The 21810-nt window shown below is 47.0% G+C and overlaps 1 protein-coding gene across 1 annotated transcript in view; it reads right to left on the bottom strand.

Annotated features, from left to right (window-relative positions):
* LOC122374502 (relaxin receptor 2-like) overlaps nucleotides 1–21810 on the bottom strand; it is a gene marked incomplete at its 5' end in the record, with an annotated part of 73059 nt that overhangs the window by 31507 nt on the left and 19742 nt on the right. Inside the window, one exon of the mRNA XM_043353298.1 lies at nucleotides 21598–21743. Coding sequence (XP_043209233.1) covers nucleotides 21598–21743 — 146 coding nt within the window. The remainder of the gene's footprint in view (nucleotides 1–21597; nucleotides 21744–21810) is intronic.

Below are 21810 nucleotides of genomic sequence, written 5' to 3'. Positions count from 1 at the left end.
TTGTATGGATTTTTGTTCATTTGGCCGGCGGCTTAAGTCACCGATTACATTAAAAGGACAAGTGAAAATGAGCCCCTGCACGAATTAGTGTCTTTGCCAACGGCTAACTTCAATTGCAGGAGGGTGAGGAGGGGTCGAAAGAACCACCCAGTGATTCATCCCTTGATTAAGCTATAGGAAAAGCGGGTTTGGCGAGTGGAAGCCAATGAAATAAATTTTTATTTTCCTAAGAACAACTTCACAAGAGTCATTGCCATAGAGTGCATCAAGTTTCAAGTTGAACATATTTTTTGAAAAATGTGAAGTAAAGCCTTGCTTCTCCGTCAAGTGACGGTGTATTCAAATAACCCGACCGTTGGGTAACTTGAACAGTCTTTCTTTGCACGCCATGAAATAGTTATCTGGCTATCACCGATGTTGTTTGGTGTATAAACAAATAGGCACAACAGCTCTAACATAGGTACCTTATTGAAGAAAGATTAAAACAACAACAAAAATAACCGTTGCAGAATATCAATATCTGCTTGCTGCACACCAGCCAGTTGACAGAGGTTGGCTTCTCTCGTCAGTTGTGCAGATCGTCTATATCTCCGTTCGGTAAAACCTATCACAACCTTACCACATCTGTTAGAGTGGTGCCAATTGGATTTTGAACCTTCAGAATTCCGATTTTGTCCTATGCCCAAATCGGAATTTGGTTGGACAAAGGCAGCATGCTTTGGACAATATTTGTCAATCACTTGCAACACTTCAGCATTTTTATAAAGTAATCGTGCACACCAGTAAAACGCCTTTTGGGGCGACCAACGAAGTGAGCGGGAGGGTGGGCCTTGCACGTGCGAAATTGCGAGGGGGTACCACCAAATAACTTGTGCACTGCACCCCAAGACCTACTAACCGGTCCCTAGTGATGTGCCAAATTTGAGCGCAATCGGCCCAGCCGTTCTCGAGATCTGGAAGCGGCACCCTGCATGTGCGCACGTGCCAACTGGGTCCCAACTGACTTTTGCACGGCACCCTACCAACTGCTCCCTAACCGTGTACCAAATTTGAGCGCAATCGGTCCAGCCGTCTTCGAGATCTGGAATCGACCCCTGCACGTGCGCACGTGCAACAGCACCCCAAATCTGGCACATGGATATGCATGGCTTAGTGGGTGCCTACCTACTTGCTAACTTTCAGCTCAATCTTTCGGTAAAAAATATTTTCGGGTCATGTCAGGTCACCGAGCTATAACCTCACAATAGGTAAAACCTCCGACTCTTTTTGACAAAATCGTACATCTGGCGTAACTGGACGCGATCCCATCGACAAGAACGAAATTATTCTGTGTGACTTATGTCAGATTTTGACAGGACATGAAACATTACATTGTATATTGACATTTCTAAGGTCAACAAAGGTCATTGACCTCGCATGTCTGTGTTTAGTGGGGTTTCTTGAGGTCCTGAATCCGAATCTGTGGTTCAATCTTCATCTAAATGCTTTCAAAATTGTTCCTCGATCTGTACAAGGTCACCTCAGGTCAATTAGGACCGTCCTCGCCAGCGGCGGGTGTGACTCTCGTGTTCCCGGGGACTATGTCACGCCAGTATTGACTGAACTGCAGTGAGCTATGCATCATTTTGTTGCTAATTCATTGGGAAACACGGTCGTGAAAGTTTCATGTTGATATCTTTCATGGATTTGCCATTATTGGCTAAATAGCTTGGAAAATTTTAGCTTTTCCCCGTAAATTGATCGTTGACTAGCCAAAACGGTGTCAAATATTGACCTAGGATAAAAATATAGGTATCACCAGTCGCGAATACTCGTAAAGAGCAATCGACTTGTCTTTGTTGGGAAGCGCTACGACGTTTAGTTTCGAAATGCCAGGAGGTCGGATCACCCCCCCCCCCCCCCCCCAGGCCGCATTACGAAAAATGCCCTGCCAGGGCGAGGGTTATAATAGCACGATCTAGGCGTCCAAAAAAGGGGTGTGATATTGATATGCAACGTAGCATTTGATGAGCGGCTTGGTAATAGTTAGATTGTCCTGGAGTGACTCATTTCAGTTAAGTTCTGGAACACTTGCAAGCTATACATTAAAAAATATCTAGGCGCGTCCAGTGAATGTTGGAAGGTATTGGAAAGTAATTACACACAGCGAATATTTTCTACTCAGATCATGACGTTAAGTGTGTAAAATAACAAATGCAATAGCGATTGAAATGAACATTTTTTGTAGGTTCACAAGTGAACAAGAGGTGCCAGGTGGATCATAGGTGGACCCCGGAAAAGAAAGGGAGATCGATTTCACCTGCCATCTTCGGTACCCTGACGCCATCTATAAATTTTCAAATTAATTTGAGTAATTTTATCACGCATTTTTGTAACATAATTAGACTATTGCCAACACGTTTTCGTGATATCACCAACCAAGAAACCGATTTATGTTGCATTTTGTGTGCTTACTCATACTTGCTTAGTCATAGTCATACATTTATTCAGTTCACGTCCCAATTAGATCCGTTCCACTCAAGTGTGGCTATTCCAGAGTCAGGCTCAATATATCAAAGTAGAAACAGCTCAGATTGGTCACTTATGCTATAGTACAGGCACACGCACCAATTCACGCCCATTCCCACTCGGCCATAGACGTGTCATCGAGAGCCGGCGCTGCACAGCCAGCCCAGCTGCGACTGGCGCACGCTGCTTGCTTGTTTTTGTTTTGTTGGGTTAGGCCCTTTCGGTCTGACAAGACCATTTCAGAGCCGGAAGAATGATAGGAATTAGGGGGAGACATTTGTCTGGGCAGACACCCTAGGGCCTAGAGTCGCCGGGGCTTAGCCCGTCCGAATGGACAGGCCGACCAGGACCCCCCCCCCCCCCAGCACCAGGGACGGCGCCACGGATTTCGCCTTGCGGGGGCAGGTTTTCAGAAAAAGGGCCCAAACAAGATGGGGGCCCAAACTTTCCGAAATATCGTCAATACCGTCAATACTATGCAAGCCTTTATTTGTACAGGTCTCGCGAGATTAAGCGGTAGGTTTGGCACTTTTACATTTCCGGTTATATCTCAGAAACTAATCGATCTACAATGAAGTAATTTTACACGATCGTGGCCGGCTTGTTACCCAACAAGTCGATCGCATCTTCAACACTTAAAAGCTTAAGACGACGAAGATATAGCCTGAAGTACACTAAATTTTCTAGGTGCAAAACCTACCGCTAAAACCCGCGAGACCTGTAACGACCTACCATTCCCACATCCGTTACCTTCTACACTTGTATTTATTTTGTTTTTATTGCATACCATCAACAGGTTCAGAAACCCAATAATACACAATAACACAAATACACAATAGCTTTTGTGTTAACCCGCGCCCTGATGGGGTCTGCCTAGCAACGCGTTCTGATGGGGGGGGGGGCATTTTGGCCCCCCTAAGATCTCGAGAACCACGCAACATAGCGACAAGCGGTAAACGGCGTTGGATAGCCCCAACGGGGAACTACCTTGTGACCTAATTTCATTGACCTCGTACAAACCGATGACGTCACAGGTCAGGTCAAAGGTCGAATTTTCACCGTTTACAGGCATTTCAAGAAATGCGTTGTAAAATCGAGTAAAATGCATTTCATTGACAATCATCGATGGGGAAATGTTCTTCAAACACATATTTTGCTATTTGAGGTCACTGATACCAGGTCAGGTCACAGAGGTCAGGTCACTGGGGGTCACAATATGAAAGTGTCGTGTGATACATGTTTCATGGTCCATTTTACATGACAAATGCGATTATGTGGATCAGGCAGACTTTAAGGCCAGCTTAGGTCACGTTTTGGTCAAGGTCAAGTCAAGGTCAGATCAAGGTCAGGTCAAATTAGGTCAAATTTCAAAGTTGATATTTTTGCATAAAATGGGTACCGATTCGATGCAGCTCGTCACGGGGAGTTCAATGGTGGTCTCTTTTTTGCGCTAGAAGGTCTAGAATTGCTAAAAATTGAGTTCAAAAATTTGACGTCATCAATTTTTAACAGTTTTTTCGCTATAACTTGGCCAAAAAAAGAGGTATCGATCTTAAATTTGGTATGTATATCGAAGAGCGCAGGGACTATCACATATATTCCGGTTTTTTTCGAAATTCGAAAAATTTTTGGAAATTTTTTGAGTTTTTCTAAAAAAAATCATTTTTTTATTTTTGGGGGTCAAAATTCCAAAATTTTGAAATTCCGAGATAGCAGTTTTGTAGCGCCGTCTTTTCTCTACACAACCACATAAAGAACTTTAAAATTGCTTATTAACTGTAGAATTGGTGAGCGTTTCAAGATGTCATGTTTTTTGCTCATTTTTACTCGAACATGACCTCAGTTTGACCTCAATAACTCCTGACCTGAGGTGACCTGTGACTTGAAATTTTGTGTGAAGGTGTCGAATTGATGCCCGGTAAGGTACCCAAAATTTGGCTGCGCTGCGTGCCGCCATTTTCTCACTATTTAAGAAAAACCACAGGGTGGGGGCCAAAATGGCCCCCCATCAGGGCGCGGGTTATTAAAGGACACACTCTTATCCCTCGCCCGTATTGGTGTTTTTCCAGCCACGAACGTATAGGGGGCAGGAGTCTGTTGCCCCCCTTGCCGTTTCGCCCCTTATCAAGCTAGACCTCCGCAGAAAAAAAACGAGCGTGCTGCCCGTGACGAGAGAAAGCCGATGATACCCAATTTTAAGGTCCTTGGTCATCGGTTAACCTTCCAGGTTAGGTCAAAGGCCAAAAGTCGGGAAAAGCGGGACATGTTAGAACGTCGTAAAGGTGGCTGCTATAGGTTTCTTTTTTCGGGGTGATGATCACGAATATCATGTTAACCCTCGCCCGCACATGCCATTTTCCCATCCTAGAACGCACATGGGGGGGGGGGGTGGTTGCCATGTGCCTCCCGGCTCAGCTGTCATTACTGAGAGTCCCACAGTAAAGAACCTTGGCGTGGTGATGGATAGACACCTTACCTTCGAACCGCACGTCGATCAGCTTGTAGCGAGGTCAACAGGTATACTGATCGCCCTGTCTCATGCCAAACATGTACTTCCCAAAGAGACGTTGGTTCGTATCGTCAGTGCACTTGTGCTCTCCTCTATCAGATATTGCATCGCACTGTATGGCACTTGCGGTGTAACGCAGCTCCACCGAGTGCAAAAGTTGATCAATTTTTGTGCGCGGATTGTGAGCGGAAGGAGGAAGTACGATCACATATCTGATGTCGTAAAGGACCTTTGTTGGCTTAGGGCTGATCAACTGGTCTGCTATCACACTCTCTGCCTGCTGAAGAGAGTCATGTTCACGGGTCAGCCAGGTGATATAGCCGCGATGCTGACTACTGCTGACCATGGCTATGATACGAGACAATCTCACCAGCTAAGGCGCTCACATGCTGTAAGCACCTCAGGAGTCCGCCGATTTAGTTTTAGAGCAGCTGATTTGTACAACCACCTCCCACCCGATGTACGTAATGCCCAGCATATCTATCAGTTCAAGCGCCGTCTTAAATATTTTCTTCTAGACGATGATAGGGGAAGTTGGGGCAATGCCGGAGTTGGGGCAAAGCCGAAATTCGAGATATTTCGAAAACCGTAAGACATGGATGCCACCTGTCAGTGATGCTCTGAAGCTTAACCCTATTCCTGGCGGGGGGGGGGGCCTCAGGAGCCCCCCCTGAGGTTTTTTGGTTATTTCTCCCAAACGCGTTGAGCTAGGAAGCTCAAATTTTCTGACTTTTCCTAAAAGGCTTCTACGCAACATGTCTGAAAATTTTGAGTTGATTTGACCTCAGGTCAGGTCACCAGAGGCGGTTTGGTGACCCTACCTCAGAAAAGTTTGCAATCACGCCAGAGCTAGAGTTTTTGACCGATCAATTTCTTCTCTTCAGGTTTTAGTTAGGGTACCAGTATGTGCAATTTGTATGTCTTGGAATTTTGATATCGGTGACCTAAGGTCAGGTCAGTTTCGCGACCTCCCCATTATAAGTCAATGGGGGAAAAATCAACTCCCTGTTTTTACCACTAAAACGGGTCGGAATGGCCCCATATAACATACATGACTTCATATACGATCAACCTTCACTACCTTGAGGTCTGTTTCGCTGTTGGGCAGCTGTGAGGTCACGTGACGTCATCAAAGGTCACCAAAGGTTTTTGGCCAATAACTCCGTACAGGAACAAGATACAGACGCGTGGATGGTCTCATTGTGTTCAGCTCGTCAAGACGCATCGAATGATATACATGATGACCTCGAGGTCACGTGACCTGAGGTCAACCTTTGACCTTGACCTTTCGAGGTCAACATATATATCATTCGATGCGGATTGACGAGAGGATCACGATGCTGCCCTTAGTTTGTTCCTATCTTGACTAATTCGAAAGTTATTCGAGAAAAACTCTCTCCATATCCAGCGCTGCCATTTTGACTTTTTCGACCCCTGTGACGTCATCTTTGACCTGACCTGAAAATGACCTTGGTGAAAATTGTAGATCTTGACCGTGCGTATCCGATGCCGTTTACCGCTTGTCGCTATCTTGCTTCGTTCTCGAGATCTCAGGGGGGGGGCCGAATCGGCCCCCCCCCCCCGCCAGTTTCTTGTCCCGGCGGAGCCCGCCAGGAATAGGGTTAAGTGACTACAATTATCGCATGTTTGTTACGAGTCGTCATTCGGAATACTTCGGCTGTGAGGGCGCCAAAAGCGTTTTCAAGGTACGCGTTCCTTGTACTACATGCGCCTTTGAAGCTGCATTTCTTACTCATTATGCTACCGTTTGTCTGGCCAATTCGGTCAAGTAATCTTCAGCATGTCTTTGCATAAGTGTGCTGCCTATTTGAAATTTATACGGCACGTTGAAAAGTTATGGGTCTGCAAATGAAAGTATGGCTGGCTGGGGTAATGCCGAAAACGTGCAATTACGCACGTTAAAGCACGCTACGTGGACTTTACTGCTGTAGAATAGCAACGCGAATTTTTAGTCACACAAATTACACTTTCAACCGACACAACGGCCTGTTACCTATAAGGAATTATTTACCTGGCATTTTCTTATTATATCACACAATTATAACTTCCAGTGTGCACCAAGCGTCCTCAAGCTCTTAAAACGCGTGTCAGCTTTGATAAATTCTGGATAAAGTTTGAGATAAAGTGGCAAAACATCAATGTCGGCATTCCCCGTAGATCATTTCTCCCATTTTCGGCTTTCCCCGCAGTCCGGGGCAACGCCGAAAAAGTCACTTCTTTGATATTTTTAGTTAGTGCGCTTAACGGTATGCGAATTCATCAAATGCGCCTGGTATGTTTGAAAGGCAAAAGACTGGCCTCTCGAATGACGCCAACAAGAATAGCTTAAGTTGTCTACCTTGCGTGCTACGGGCGTCAGAAAAAAAAAGTATTCGGCGTTCCCCCAACTTCCCCTATGATGTGAGGCGATGATACGGATGTGTCTGGTTGGCCGATTGACCTCTGACCCTAGTGGTGGTGATGTTGTGTGTGTGTGTGTGTTTTTTTCATGTCATCTTTTATATTATCTCGTTTTATGTCCCACCTTTTTATTCACAAGACGTGTGACTTTTAAACAGCCACTGTAAAGTGGAAAGTTGCTAAATACATGAATTGAATTGAATTGCCACCCCCCGCGCCGTTTCGTTCCTGTTGGAGATAGAGCTTAGCGGTAAAGACCAAAAAGATTCTTTGGGAAGAGACAAATCCAATGATACCCGATTTTACCTTCTCAGGTCAGTCATTGACCTTCCAGGTCAGGTCAAACTAAAAAATGTTGCTGTTTTGGGTCACCGTTGGATATCAAGTGCGCTGCTTATCATATACCGATGACGATGCCGTTTTCTGGTGCCAAGCCAGCTAAAACCTCTTTGTCACACTACCCGACCAGATTTTTGCTGTTGAGGTCATTTCAGGTCAAGTTAGGTCAAGGTCAGTTATATGTGTTTGTATGTCTGTGTGTGTCTGTGTGTATACTGATGTGTGCACCGATTGTTTTTGTGTCCATATTACATGAAATCATGATCTGAGAAGCTTTTACCAAAAATGCAGGCAAAAAACTTCACAAAAAGTAAATTCAGCTTGCCTAAAACGCAATTATCTTAGATGACCTAGGTTGACCTTGACCCTGACCTTGACCCCTGTACATCGTCGAACAACATGTTCCATGATAGGTGGGAGGTAAGACTGGCAAAAAAGGCCGAAATCAAGGTGTCAAAAGCTCACAAGGCCCATGGCAAACGCAAGATGTTGAGAATTGGCCATTTGGGTCATGACATGACCTGACAAACAAGGTCATATCTCCGAAACCAAAAATCACAGAAACTTGAAACTTTCAGTGGACATCAAGAAAGGATAGACGAGCAGCTATACCAAAAATCAGCTCTCTAGCTCTAAAAATGTTGAGTGCAGAGCAGAAAGACTACCTGGGGGGGGGGGGTGGCAACCCCCCCATGTGCGGGCGAGGGTTAATAATGATCATAGATAATGTCTTCATGCATTTAGGCCAGGTCGGGTCAGGTCAGGTCAGGTCAGGTCAACCAGTAAGGGTTTTGCCGGGTATTCGTAGTAGGTGGCAACCGCCTCTGACAGCTTCGTAACATGTTACGAATGCACCAAAATTACTTCGTAAATGTTCAAATGGTTGCTAAATTCGAATTCAGATCCAAAAACTAGCCTAGAGACATGTAAAACTCCAAAAAAGAAAACCGAGGTCATCAAAGGTCAATGACCTGACCTGACCTCCCGGTGATCTTGACACCCACCCTAATGCATGGGAGCAACATCATATCCCATGTTTGAACGCTTGAAACCACGAAAAGACTGCAAACACGCGGCTGATGCGAGCCGACATGCGCTGAATCGCGATTCCGGCCAAACATGGTCTCGAAAGTAGTAGGTCACAGGTCAAAGGCCATTAGGGTCAGGGTCATGAAATTTTAAGGATAGGTGTAAAATTAGCGCCCCCAGGTCACGAAGTTGGTCGAAAGAGGTCATGTCGCATATCATTCGATTCGGCAGGTCTTCCTGAGTTCATTGGTAGCTTTCCTGGCTCGCTAGCTCAATTTGATCGGGAGTGATTGACGAAAAACTAAAATGACCTTGATGACGTTGTAAATGACGTCACGCAAGGTCAACATTGCAAAAGTGACGCATGTAACCTTGCAAGGAGTACATCAAATCACGATTCTGTGTGCTTGAGATAGTTGGAGATCGTTCCCGGCGCCAGAATAGCAGTTTTCATTTTTCCCCATTGACTTTTAATGGTGAGGTCACGAAAATGACCTGACCTCATATGACCTTTCCGAAAAATCCGAGATATACAAGTTGTGAGACTCGTTATGGATACTTGATCCTGCAAGTTTCATTTCCCTGTGAGTTTCCTCTGGGAGGGCGTTGTGAAGTTGCGACATCTGAAGACCGTGCAGAGGTTCACTTATAACGTCATAGGTCAGTGACCTGACCTGACTCGAAAATGCCGTTGGTGTCAAAAGGTCCGGCTTGAATCAAAGGTTAGGTATGCCAAGTTTCAGCTTTCTATCGCCAGTGTGTTAGGAGCTATCGCGGAAAAAACCCTAGGGCGGGGGGGGGGGCGGCACCCGCCGTCCCCCCATCGGCCGGCGAGGGTTAAATGCATTTTCTATGCAAACGAAACTCATAATCAGGTGACAACCAAAGTATAGCGTCTTACCATACCCGTAATACTACATGCTTTCGCATGCTTTTGATCCTCCAATTCTGGATAAAACACCCCGTTTTGAAATGCCTTGGAAAAGCTCAATCACGCTGGAATGCAGCATACCAGTGCTTTATGCATTATTTTGTTGAATGGTTGAAAGATAAGGTCTTTAAAATAGTATATGGCATAGTGCGTTATATAGGCTGTGAGTTTTGCACCGATGAACTTGTGACCATGGTTTGTACCTATGTATGTATGCATAACACTCCAATGTACCTATGTACAGTCTGCTTTTCTTTTTGCTCTATCTATGATCAAAAGTTATAAGCGAAAAACATTTGACCTATTTTAGCGAAATTTTTACATTTATATCCCCCAAAAACTCCCTAAATATTGACCTAGAGCAGCCAAATTTGCACAGGGGTGAGAAATCTAGGGGGCCCACCTACCTACCAAATTTGGTGTTTCTAGGTGCCATAGGAGCCAATCGCGAGGGGGGTCGCATCGACCCCCCCGCCCTGCCAGGCCGTGTTATGAAAAATGCCCTGCCAGGGCGAGGGTTAAAAGTACCGCGCAAAGTGACGGTGGATCCATCAACCCTGACCGAGGAAGGGCCTGCTATAATTTGAAAGTCACCGAACCAATTGACCTGGGGAATGGACGAGGATATCCATTGTTTCGGTGACTAGCAGTCCTTCCTCGGTCAGGCTTGATGGATCCACTGTTACTTTGCGCGGTACTTTTAAGACATACTGTGCAATGACGTAAGCTTTAAAACCTACCACGTGGAGGCTTGAGATCGTAAATAAATAAATATAGATAAATACCTAATAGTATATGGTCAAATAACTAGTCTAGCGGTGACACACTTCCCTCGCCAGTATTGGTGTTTTGACAGCCGCAAACGTATAAGGGCGGGGAAAGTCCGTTGGACCCCCCTTGCCGTCTCACCCCTGATGGAGCTAGAGCTTCGCGAAAAAACGAGCGTGTTTCCCGTGACAAGAGGAAGCCGATGATACCCAATTTTAAGGTCCTAGGTCATTGGTTGACCTTTCAAGCCAGGTCATTGGCCCAAAAGTCGGAAAAATCGAGACCAGTTGGGTCGTAAAGTGTGGCTGCTACGAGGTTATTCGGGGTTCTGATCACGAATATCATGTTAGTTTTTATCACAGATGATGTCTTCATGCTTTTAGGCCAGGTCGGGTCAGGTCAGTTCAGGTCAACCAGTAGTGGTTTTGCCGGGTATTCGTAGTAGGTGTCAACCGCCTCTGACAGCTTCGTAACATGTTACGATGGCACCAAAACTACTTCGTAAATGCTCATATGGTTGCTAAATTCGAATTAAGCTAAAAAAAAACTAGCCTAGAAACATGTAAAATTTAACCGAGCTTATTTAAGGTCAGTGACCTGTCCTGAGCTTCAAGTGAACTAGACACCCACCCTAACGCATAGGAGCAATATCATATCACATGTTTGAACGCTTGAAACCACGAAAAGAGTGCAAACGCGCGGCTAAGAGGAGACGACATATACGCCAAATCGCGATTCCGGCCAAACATGGTCTCGAAAAAAAGGTCACAGGTCAAAGGTCATTTGCGTCAGGGTCATGAAATTGTTAGGGTAGGTGTAAAATTGATGAACGCGATGGTAATGAAAGTTCCGTCGCGATCAGCGAGTTTTTACACGAGTTATTATCGAAAACCGAGAGGGGGCTGTTCGACCCCCCCCCCCCTTATACCGGCGAGGGCTAAGGGGGAGGGGCGTTTCTCACGGTTCTTCCTACCTAAGATCATTGTTAAGATCTGAAATGAGAAATCATAAAACATGGCTCACAGCAGGGCTGAAGCGTGAAATACGCAAGCATGGCTACTCAAGCTTGATCAGCTCAACGATTAAAAAAAAAAGCAGTTCAGGCTCTCCGCCGATGATGACAGCCTGGTCGGGTAGTTCGCTCCGCGACAGGGTCCGTCTGCTTTGTGCGGCGCGGCACGGCGCGGCGGGGGGGGGAGGCGGCGATGCGTCTGAAAGGCGACGCTCGGACGTCCCGGGAATCACCTGTCACCATGCGGCGCGGCGGTCGGTCCCTCCGACCCTTCCCATTGTTACCTGACTTGCGGGTGCCGGTTCCCCCGGAAGGGTCACTTTGGTATGCGAAATCTTCACTCTTTAATCGGACAGGAGGGGAGCAGTAGACATTCGATGGAGTAGGTCAGCCGGGCGTAGGTCAGCCGGGCGTAGACATTCGATGGAGTAGGCGATTCGGGCGTAGGTTAGCCGGGCGTAGGTCAGCCGGGCGTAGACATTCGATGGAGTAGGCTATTCGGGCGTAGGTCAGCCGGGCGTAGGTCAGCCGGGCGTAGACATTCGATGGAGTAGGCGATTCGGGCGTAGGTCAGCCGGGCGTAGGTCAGCCGGGCGTAGACATTCGATGGAGTAGGCGATTCGGGCGTAGGTTAGCCGGGCGTAGGTCACCCGGGCGTAGACATTCGATGGGGTAGGCGATTCGGGCGTAGGTCAGCCGGGCGTAGGTCACCCGGGCGTAGACATTCGATGAAGTAGGCGATTCGGGCGTAGGTCAGCCGGGCGTAGGTCACCCGGGCGTAGACATTCGATGGAGTAGGCAATTCGGGCGTAGGTCAGCCGGGCGTAGGCCACCCGGGCGTAGGTCACCCGGGCCTGAGCCAAGAGAACCTACCAGGAAAGGGAAGAACTATTCTACTTTTCTGTGTAAGGAGGAGTCTGGGGCTGAGAGGTTCGAGTTTGTTAGTGTCAGACATATCAACTACAGAGATGGGACGGCTATTGACTATGTCCTCTACCTCACACATCATGGTCCGAAGCAGCTCGTCGTCCAGCTGCTGTCCGTTGGTGACCAGAAGGCTGGTCAGTGCTGATCTGGCACAGCGGATCATTCTCTCCCATATCCCGCCCATATGACTGGCATGAGGGGGATTGAATGAGAACTCGATCCAATCACACTGGTCCTTCAGCAAAGCTTCTGTGACCTCTGATTTCATCTCCTTCAGTGCAGCTTTCAAAGCGCTCTGTCCACCGACAAAGTTGCTGCCGTTGTCGCAGTATAGTCGCTGTACAGGTCCCCTTCTACAAACAAATCTCCTGTACGCATTGAGAAATGAGTCGGTTGACATAGAGTTGAGCGTCTCCAGATGCACCGCTCTAGAACTCAGGCAGGTGAAGATAAGTCCCCACCGTTTCACCTCACTTCGACGCTCCTTCACAAAGAAGGGGCCGAAACAGTCCACACCACAAAACGTGAAGGGAGCGGACGGCTCCAGCCGTTCGGACGGGAGATCAGCCATCTTTTGTCCACAGGTTGAGCCACGCAGCCTTCTGCAGAGCACGCAGCGCAGAACGTAGCTCGAGACCGCTGATCGTCCGTGTATGACCCAGTAGCCTTGCTGTCTGATCTCACCCAGCGTCATTTCTCTTCCAGAGTGGCCTGTCTGCTCATGACACTGACGAATGATGAGAGTCGTCACATGACTGCTCTTGGGCAAGATCACCGGGTTTGTGACCTCTTGAGGCAAGCTGGCCCGCCTGATCCTACCTCCAACACAGAGGAGTCCATTGTGTCTCATAACCGGGTCCAGTTTTCTCAGTGAGCTGTTCTTCTTCTGTTCTTTCAGCTGAAAGCTGGACAAATCATCTTCCGTGTTGTCCTTCGACTTCTCGAGTGTTTCACTTCCATTGTGACACTGCTCTCGTACAAGAACCATCTCTTTCTTGAATGTCTCTTTCTGCAGCGACCTCAAGATGATTACTTCAGCCTCCTTGAGGTCTTGTACTTGCAGTTCATCCTGCGTCCGAGTTCCTTCACTGTTGTCAGCACGACGCTTCTTGCTCGCTTCTTGCAGCTTCCTCATGTACCGCAAGCAGTTTGCCACTGCTTTCTTCGCGGTGAACCACGAGGAAAATCGCTCCAGTCGTTCCAGCAGAGTAGGATACACTGCTGCGGGTGCGCTGCTCTTCGTCATTAGTGAAGCTGCTTTCTTCACCTCTGGGTCTCGCTCATCTACCACTTCTTCGTTGTCCACCAGCGGTAGATCTGTTGAGAGGGAGAGGAATGCTGGTCCATGCCACCAGAGATGATTGTCAACAAGTTCTCGCACACAACTGCCGCGAGAAGTCACATCAGCAGGGTTCTCAGCTGAAGAGATGAAGTGCCACTGATCGGGGGTCGTGTGGTTGTTGATCAGCTGCACACGGTTAGCAACATATACGTGAAACCTTCGAGAACTGTTCCGTATATATCCCAGTACAACTCGGCTATCGCACCAGTAGTGCTGTTCCAACGCAGGGATGCCAAGTTCGTGTCCCAGGAACTCACCGAGCTCAGCAGCCAGCACTGCCGCCGCGAGCTCCAGGCGAGGGACAGTGATGACTTTCTTCGGCGTCACTCTCGACTTGGCCATCACCAGGTCGCAGGTTACCTCATCGTCTCGGATAGCTCGTAGGTAGCTGCATGCACCATATCCACATATGGAGGCGTCGGAAAAGTGATGCAACTCGTATCTAGTCGTGCCGCTGCTCGGTCGCATGTTGGCTCCATACTGCCTCGGGAGCCTCAGAGCCGAGAGGTTCAGCAGCTCCTTCCTCCAGGTAAGCCATTCAAGGCCCAGCTCCTCGGGAACTGGGTCGTCCCATGTGCAGTCTTGGCCACACAGCTCCTTGATGATCATCTTTCCACGAAGCGTGATCGGCGAGATCAGCCCCAGCGGATCGAAAACAGAGCTGACACCTGAAAGTATGCCTCGCCTGGTCAGTGGTTTTTCAGGGATGTCGATGTTGAACAGGATCGTATCAGAGAACAGATCCCACCTTACTCCTAGTGCCTGCTCACAGAGCTCAGTCTTGTGCTTCAAGAGGTCCACATTCTGCAGCGTCTTGGACCTGGAGTAGATCGGGATGGTTCCCAGAACTGCAGAGTCATTGCTGGCGAACTTTCCAAGCTTAAATCCGCCTTCAGCGCAGAGTTTCGTCGTGTTCTCGATGAGCGAGATGGCTGTACTTGCTCGAGGCGTTGAAGCTAGCCCATCATCGACATAGAAGTCGCGTTTCACGAAGGCGGCTGCTTCCTCTCCGTGTCTCGACGCGTACAGCTCTGCTGTCAGGTTCAGAGCGTGCATGGCACACGCAGGCGACGAGATGGCTCCGAAGAGATGCGTGGTCATTCTGTACAAGACAGGCTCCTCTTCCACGTCACCTCCCGGCCACCACAAGAATCTCAGCAGGTTTCTGTCCGGCGGTGTCACCACGACTCGGTTGAACATCGCCTCAATGTCACATGTCAGCGCGATCTTCTCCTTTCTGAACCGCGTCAGAATGCCTACCAGGTTGTTGGAGAAGTCAGGTCCCTGCAACAGTTCCCGATTGAGGCATCGTCCACGGTACTCGGTACTGCAGTCGAATACCACTCTGACCTTGTTTTTCTTCCTTTCGATGACGCCATGGTGGGGAACGTACCACACACGTCCATTGCTGGCCTCGATTTCTTCATCAGGGACGGGCTCGGCGTACCCTTTGGCCAGCATCTCTTCCATAGCTCTGACATACAGGTTCTTGTAGTCGGAATCCTTCTTGAACTTCCTGCTTAGGGACTGCAGACGGCCCTGAGCTTGTTCAATGTTGTTCGGCAGTTTGGTGTTTGGCTCACGCAGCGGAAGTGGAGCCTCAAAACGACCATCTGCGAGCTGGTGCATACCGTCTTCCATTATCCTCAGGAACTGCTTGTCGTCTTGAGACATCGCTTTGCCCTTGTCTCTCTGTGGGTCAAAGTCAGAGTCGAACATTCTAGCGACTTGCTCTGGATGTAGTTCTCTGGCTCTCACTCTGAACGCGTAGTGTTGAATCCTCTTTGGGCCTGCTTCTGTCGAGATAAAGAGGCACGCAGAGTCTTCTTGTCCGTCAATTTCCTCGGCCTCTCCCATGTAGCCAACCACACTCCAGCCTAGGCTCGTACGAATCGCCCACGGCTCGTCGTCTCCACCTGTGATCACTTCAAGGGGTTTCAGGGCCTTCGAGCAGTTGACACCAATGAGGATACCGATCTCAGCCTCGGGACGATACTCTGGCAGCTCTCGGGAGACTTCACGTAGATGTGTCCACTCGGCTGTAGTCTCACGTCGTGGAATGAGCTGACGTTCGGCTGGGATGTCTTCCTTTGAGTATGTGGGAGGCAACTCTATCTTCTGGCTTCCAGAGAGATCTCGGATGGTGAAGCCCCTGATGACTTGACTTTTGGAGACAGTCTTCCCGGTCATCGTGTTCACTTCCAGAGCCACTTCTTCACCATGCACACCCATTCTCTGCAACACAGAATCCTTCACGAAACAGGTGTCGGACTGTGGGTCCAACAGCGCGTACACGATCTCTTTGCTGGTTGGACAGTCTCGATGCTCAAGCTGGACGGGCACCAGCATTGAGTGTGTGCACTTCAGCCTCACACTTCTCGTGTCACTGGAGGTGACATGGAGCGACGTGGCCGTCGTCTGGGTTCCTGTTGAAGCAGAAGCCGTCCTGCTGTGCTTCAGAAGGCTCTCATCGTGCAGTAGAGTAGGGTGCAGTCTTTTGCACTTCTCGCACTGCTGCTTCCTCCTGCACTCTTTCCACCTGTGGCCTCGTCTTAGACAGCCTCCACACAGTCCTCGTTGCCGAACGAACTCCTGCCGCTCCTTCAATGACATCTTCATGAATGCTGCACACTGATCCATGGAGTGATCGTCCTTACAGATGACGCAGTACTGCTGCTGAAGCTGCAGGTTTTCCTGTCTCTGATTCACTGGCACAGATGTAAGAAGCACATGTGTGTTTCTTTCCTTCTTTGTCGGTGGTCTCTTCCCGTCTTCTTCTCGATTCCGTGACGTCACAGGACCAGAAGAGACTCTTGCCTCCTTACTCATGAAAGAGACGAACTGTGAGAAGGGAGGATACTGAGGCATGGCACCATCTTCAGGTTCGTGTATCCACCTGTCCACCACCCGTCTCCAACTGTCACTCATGTACCTTGGCAGTTTTCTGATGACCATGTCAATCTCATGCATGCCTTCAAACATCTTCAGCTCTTGCATGGAGTTTGAAACCATCAAACACTGTTCAAGAAAGTCAGCCAGTTCAGTGAGTGACTTACTGTCTCCTACCTTCACCTCTGGCCACTTGTACAACCTCTTCTTGAACTCATTGGCAGTGATGAAGGCATTGCCATATCGGTCTGTCAGTCGTTTCTTGGCCTGCATGTATGCGTCCTCTGAGCTCAGCTGTAGGAACCCGAGAATGGAGTTCCGAGCATCTCCAGCAGTGTAGTGCCCCAAGTAGTGGAGTCGTTCACTTGGTGACGAGCATCTGGCCTCAATGTAGGCTTCGAAAGCCTTCAGCCACATGTGGAACGTCGTGTGGTCGCCTCTGAAGACGCTTGGCTCAATCTGAGGCAGACGATCTCTCTGAGCCTGCTGAGAAAGAAGCTCAGTCAACACAGACAGTCACTGGTCCAGTTGCTGGCTCAGGACCTGGGGGTTGAGATGGTTCAACTGCGGTCAGCTGCGGGTTGGCACAGTTTGTCATGTCTGTGTTTGCTTCATGACAATCAGTAGTACATTCTCCCGTACTGACCTGGTTCACCTTCCTTGTCTGCAGGCTACCATCTCCAGCTTCTTGTGGTGTCAGAAATGATGTGTCAATTTCCCTTTCCATATTCTCAATCACTTCTGTCTTTGCTTGCTGAATCTTCAGTTCAGTGTTCAGTTTGTGTCGTTCTTCTTTCCACTTCAGTTCTTGCATTTGGGTTTCCATCATTTTCATTTCTCTTTCCAGCTGGCACTTCTCCTCAAGAGCAGCTGCTCTTGTCTTGAGCTCCACTGTGCTTTGGCTTTCTTTTACTTTCAACATGTACAGCTGGGCTCTCATTGACATTCCTGATCTTGATGACCCGCTCTTCGCAGATGAACATTCATCTTGATCCTTTGCCTTCTTTTGGTTGACATCCTCTCCTTGGGCTGGTGTCAGAGATTCAATTGTTGCTCTCATGACCTCCAACTCCATCAGTTTCTGCTCATACGTTGTCCTGTGCTCATCATAATCTCCTCCCAGAAGAGTACGCAGGTCACCATCTGTCTGTTTCAGTATAATGTAAGTGTGCTGCCATCTGGAGATCTTTGCAACTGTTTGCTGCATCCTGTCTTCATCATCTTCAGATGTCAGATCATCCAGAAGCATCTTTCCGTCTTTCTCCAGCTTGATCAGCATTTGTCTGAACATTTTCAGCTTCAACTCCTTTTGGTACTGGTAACCCTTCTCAGTCATTTTCAGTGCCTGGGCGGGCCTTGTGACAACACGCTCTTGATCATCAGTCGGATCCTCAAGTACATGTGAGTAGGTATGTACTTGTGTGTATGTACTTGTGTGTATGTGCGATACTGATGTGTGCATGATGTGTGAACCAGATTTAACATCACCAGGGCCAACCGGCATTCGTGATTGTTGTAATACATGATCCATGGTGTGCAGGTAATTGGAATGACGAGGTAGGTAGGATTCAACAAATTTCTGTTCTAAATCTACACTACCAGTTCATGTTAGTCATGTGCCACAGTTAGTGCCAACTACAACATAAGAAAACAGGATCAATCATGGGTAGGTACACTGTTAGTTAAAAACACACCTCAAAACTCAAGCAATTAACTACACTGGAGGGAAACTCTGGTACGGCTTTGTCTCATTGGGCCAGAGAGGAATTCATTGTGCCATAACTGGAAAGATTATTACTGTTACGGCAAGCAAAAGATTCGTTTGATAGGATTTATCTATTGTCGCCTCTTTGATGTACGTAATAACTGAAAAATACACATAAATAACAATCAGTCCATAAAAACGATAATTGATACAAATATGACGCTCATTCATATAAAGCACAGATTATCAGTAACATATTGGCAAACCATTTGGATAATAACATAATCATAAATATCATCTATTCTGTCACCTACTCTCTCCTTCCTTTGGCATAGCCCACGTGTCGGATATCTCAGCGCCGAATCACTGGCCACGAAGCGATGCGATGCGATGCGATGGTTTTCGGAGGTTTAGCCTTTGTATCGGCACCTCCTTGATTTCTTAATCTTTAACTTTTACTTTGATCGATGGGTTGCATTGTTATGGTTGGTTTGTGTGGCTAGGATTCTCACTAGGGGACAGGATTGGGTGTTGGGAGGATGAAGGTCAACTAGGATGGAGAACTTTGTTTTATTTCCAGCAGTCTTCTTTTCTTCCACAGCTTAAGCAATACTTCTTTCTTTTCTTCGATATCTTCCTCCTCAAACAGAAATATCCCTAAAATATCCTTTGCATAGGGTTTCTGAAGATGCATTGATTCTTTTCTTTCTTCTTCGTAGGCTGGGCAATTCAATATAAAGTGGGCGAGGTCTTCATTTTCTGCATTGCACATCATACATCTTGTGTCCTCTTTCTTGTATCTCTTGCGCTCATTTAGAGGAAGACAGTTAGCTCTTGCCTGGAAAAATATTGTTGATGCTTGCTGGTTGTCAATAAACGTTACTTCCTTCATCTCCTTTTTCCAGACAATATACAGGGACAGAGTAGTTTTAGTTAACAATTCCTCCTTCCATTTCTTTCCATCCCATTTTTGCATGTGTGTTTTAAGGTCTTGTTTGCTTATCTGATACAAATCCTTTACTTTGAGTCCGACTTCCTTAATAATGGAATAGGTTACCTTTATCCATTTGTTCTTGCCCTCGTCCATCATTTCTGTTAACACCTCTTTGAGTAGTTGATTTTTTCCTTGCAATATGCTTCTCATGTACTGAAGTCTTCCAGTTTTAATCCTTGTTGTCATCAGAGATGCTCCAATTTCTCCTCTCAATGCAGCATTTGGTGCATATTTTGGAGCCCCCAAGATCTGTCTGTAGACACCATTTTCGATTACTTGCAGCTTCTTGGTCTCTTCCTCTGTGACTGTCATGACACTGGAGCCGTACAGTATTGATGGCAGTGCTAGGGATTTCCAGTAGGTCTTACCAATCAGCAGTCTGTTGCATGATTTTGAAATTACTGAATAGGTCATGTTTGCCATTCTTTGTGCCTTTTCAATCATGATTCTTTTCTGCCCTCTGAACACATCCCTTGTATTTGTTACTTTCAGACCTAAGTATTTTATGTTTTCTTTTACTTCAATATCTTCTATGCTTCTGTGCTGTTCTTTCAGATTAAATGTGATAATGTTGCTCTTATTCTTGTTTATGTCTAGTCCACACTCCTTGCTAATTGCTGTCAGTCTTCTGATGCTAGTCTCTGTTTCTTCAATAGAATGGTTCAGTAGGAGCCCGTCGTCAGCAAAGAATAGGATTGGCAGCGTAAATTTGCAGCTTCTGAACCCTGCTTCTGTTGCCTCCATTACTTTTGTGATGATATAAGTCATGAGCTTGAAGAAGGCAGTTGATCCTGTACACCCTTGCCGTATACCACTTGTTACTAAAATCTCTAACTTAATGTTCTCATTTAGTTCAATCCAGGTTCTGTCTCCTTGGTATGTGGCTGCCACAGCATCAATCATTTTGGGGTGAATCTTGTATTTCATGAGCACCTCTACCATCCTAGCTCTATCGATGGAATCAAACGCCTTGCTGTAATCAATTGAAGTAACAATCAGAGGTGCCTTCATTTTAAAGCTTTCTTCCACACAGTACTGTAATAGGAAAAGGTTGTCCTCTATCCTTCCTCCTCTCGTAAACCCTGCTTGTGTCTCTAACTTTTGCTCTGCGCTTTCTAGATGATCTTCTAGTCGCTGTTTTAGAATTGACATGTAGATCTTATATGACACATTCGTTAAAGCAATTGGTCTCAAGTCTTTGGCAGTTGGCTTAGACGTCTTTGGTATCATTTTCGTCCTTGATATCTTCCATTCTGATGGCGTGTCACTTCTCTCGAGGACTTCTTGGTAGCAGCCTGTCAGTATCTTCAAGCATTTGTCATTTTTTATCAAAGCTTTGTATAGTTCTGGCTTGAGTTCATCTGGTCCTGAAGCGCAGTGCGCCACGCAAACAAATCAAGGGCCGCGTTCGCCGCGCTATTCCTGGGGAAACCCGCAAGCAAATTGTAATGCGGGAACATGAAGGACCCTATCATCAATTTGATGTGTTTCATTTAATTATTTCAGTCGTCAGACATAGGTACCGACATTTCCTTCAGTATGTTGTTTTATTCCAAATAATCTTGTATAATTGAAAGACATTTGAAGATATCATTATGTTGATATTTTCCCAGATCGTGGCTGCTGATGCAAGTCTCTGGCAATGAGCCCTGCCTCAACCCATCCTGACATTGTGCCAACCATTTTACTAGGGCAGTATAACACGACGACGACAATCCTGTGATAATGGTTATTGCGGCACCACAGACTCCAAAGGGATATTCACTATTCAGCCTGATGTCAATCTGTTGAAATCACTCCCCGCTCGCTTCCCAGCTGAATATTGCTTTCCGCGAGACTGAGGCAGTGTTTGCCAGATAATCATGTTCATTGCCTTTACATACATTATTGAAGATTAATTAATGTCACACAATGCATGAATGACGTACCATCTAACTGTTCCTTCCAGGATATAAAGACGAATGATGCATCATCCTATGCAACACAGCTCATATAAAATATCTATGAGGCCTGATGTGTGCGTTTAGGTAGATTATTAAAGCCGTAATTGACATAAAATGCTATTGGTTTGATATTGTTTCATTTCAGCCTGGGAAGAGAGGATCGGAAACTCAACACTCCCAAACAACTACAAATATCTAAAGCTTGACTGCTCCGCACTGGATCAGAAGTCTCAGCGGCCGATCATGCAGCTCACATCTAATGACGTCACGGCCAGCTTACCTCGGATGACGTCATAGCCAGCACACCGCTGATGACGCACAGTGGTGAGTCTCTCCAGTGAGCAGCGTGCTCGTTATAATCGCCCCGGTACTCGAGATCTTTGAAGGCCAGCACGAACAAATAGATTCCCATCAGCAGATCAGCCACTGTCGGGAAAAAAATGGTGGTAACTGCAGACTGAGTGTTTATACATGGGGTCAATCTACATTTACC

This window comes from Amphibalanus amphitrite, unplaced genomic scaffold, assembly GCF_019059575.1.
Source record: "Amphibalanus amphitrite isolate SeventyFive unplaced genomic scaffold, NRLGWU_Aamphi_draft 001664F_arrow, whole genome shotgun sequence".
NCBI classification, from domain to species: Eukaryota; Metazoa; Arthropoda; class Thecostraca; order Balanomorpha; family Balanidae; genus Amphibalanus; species Amphibalanus amphitrite.
The sequence above is the reverse complement of the archived record's forward strand: the minus strand, read 5'-3'. Positions and strand labels throughout refer to the sequence as shown.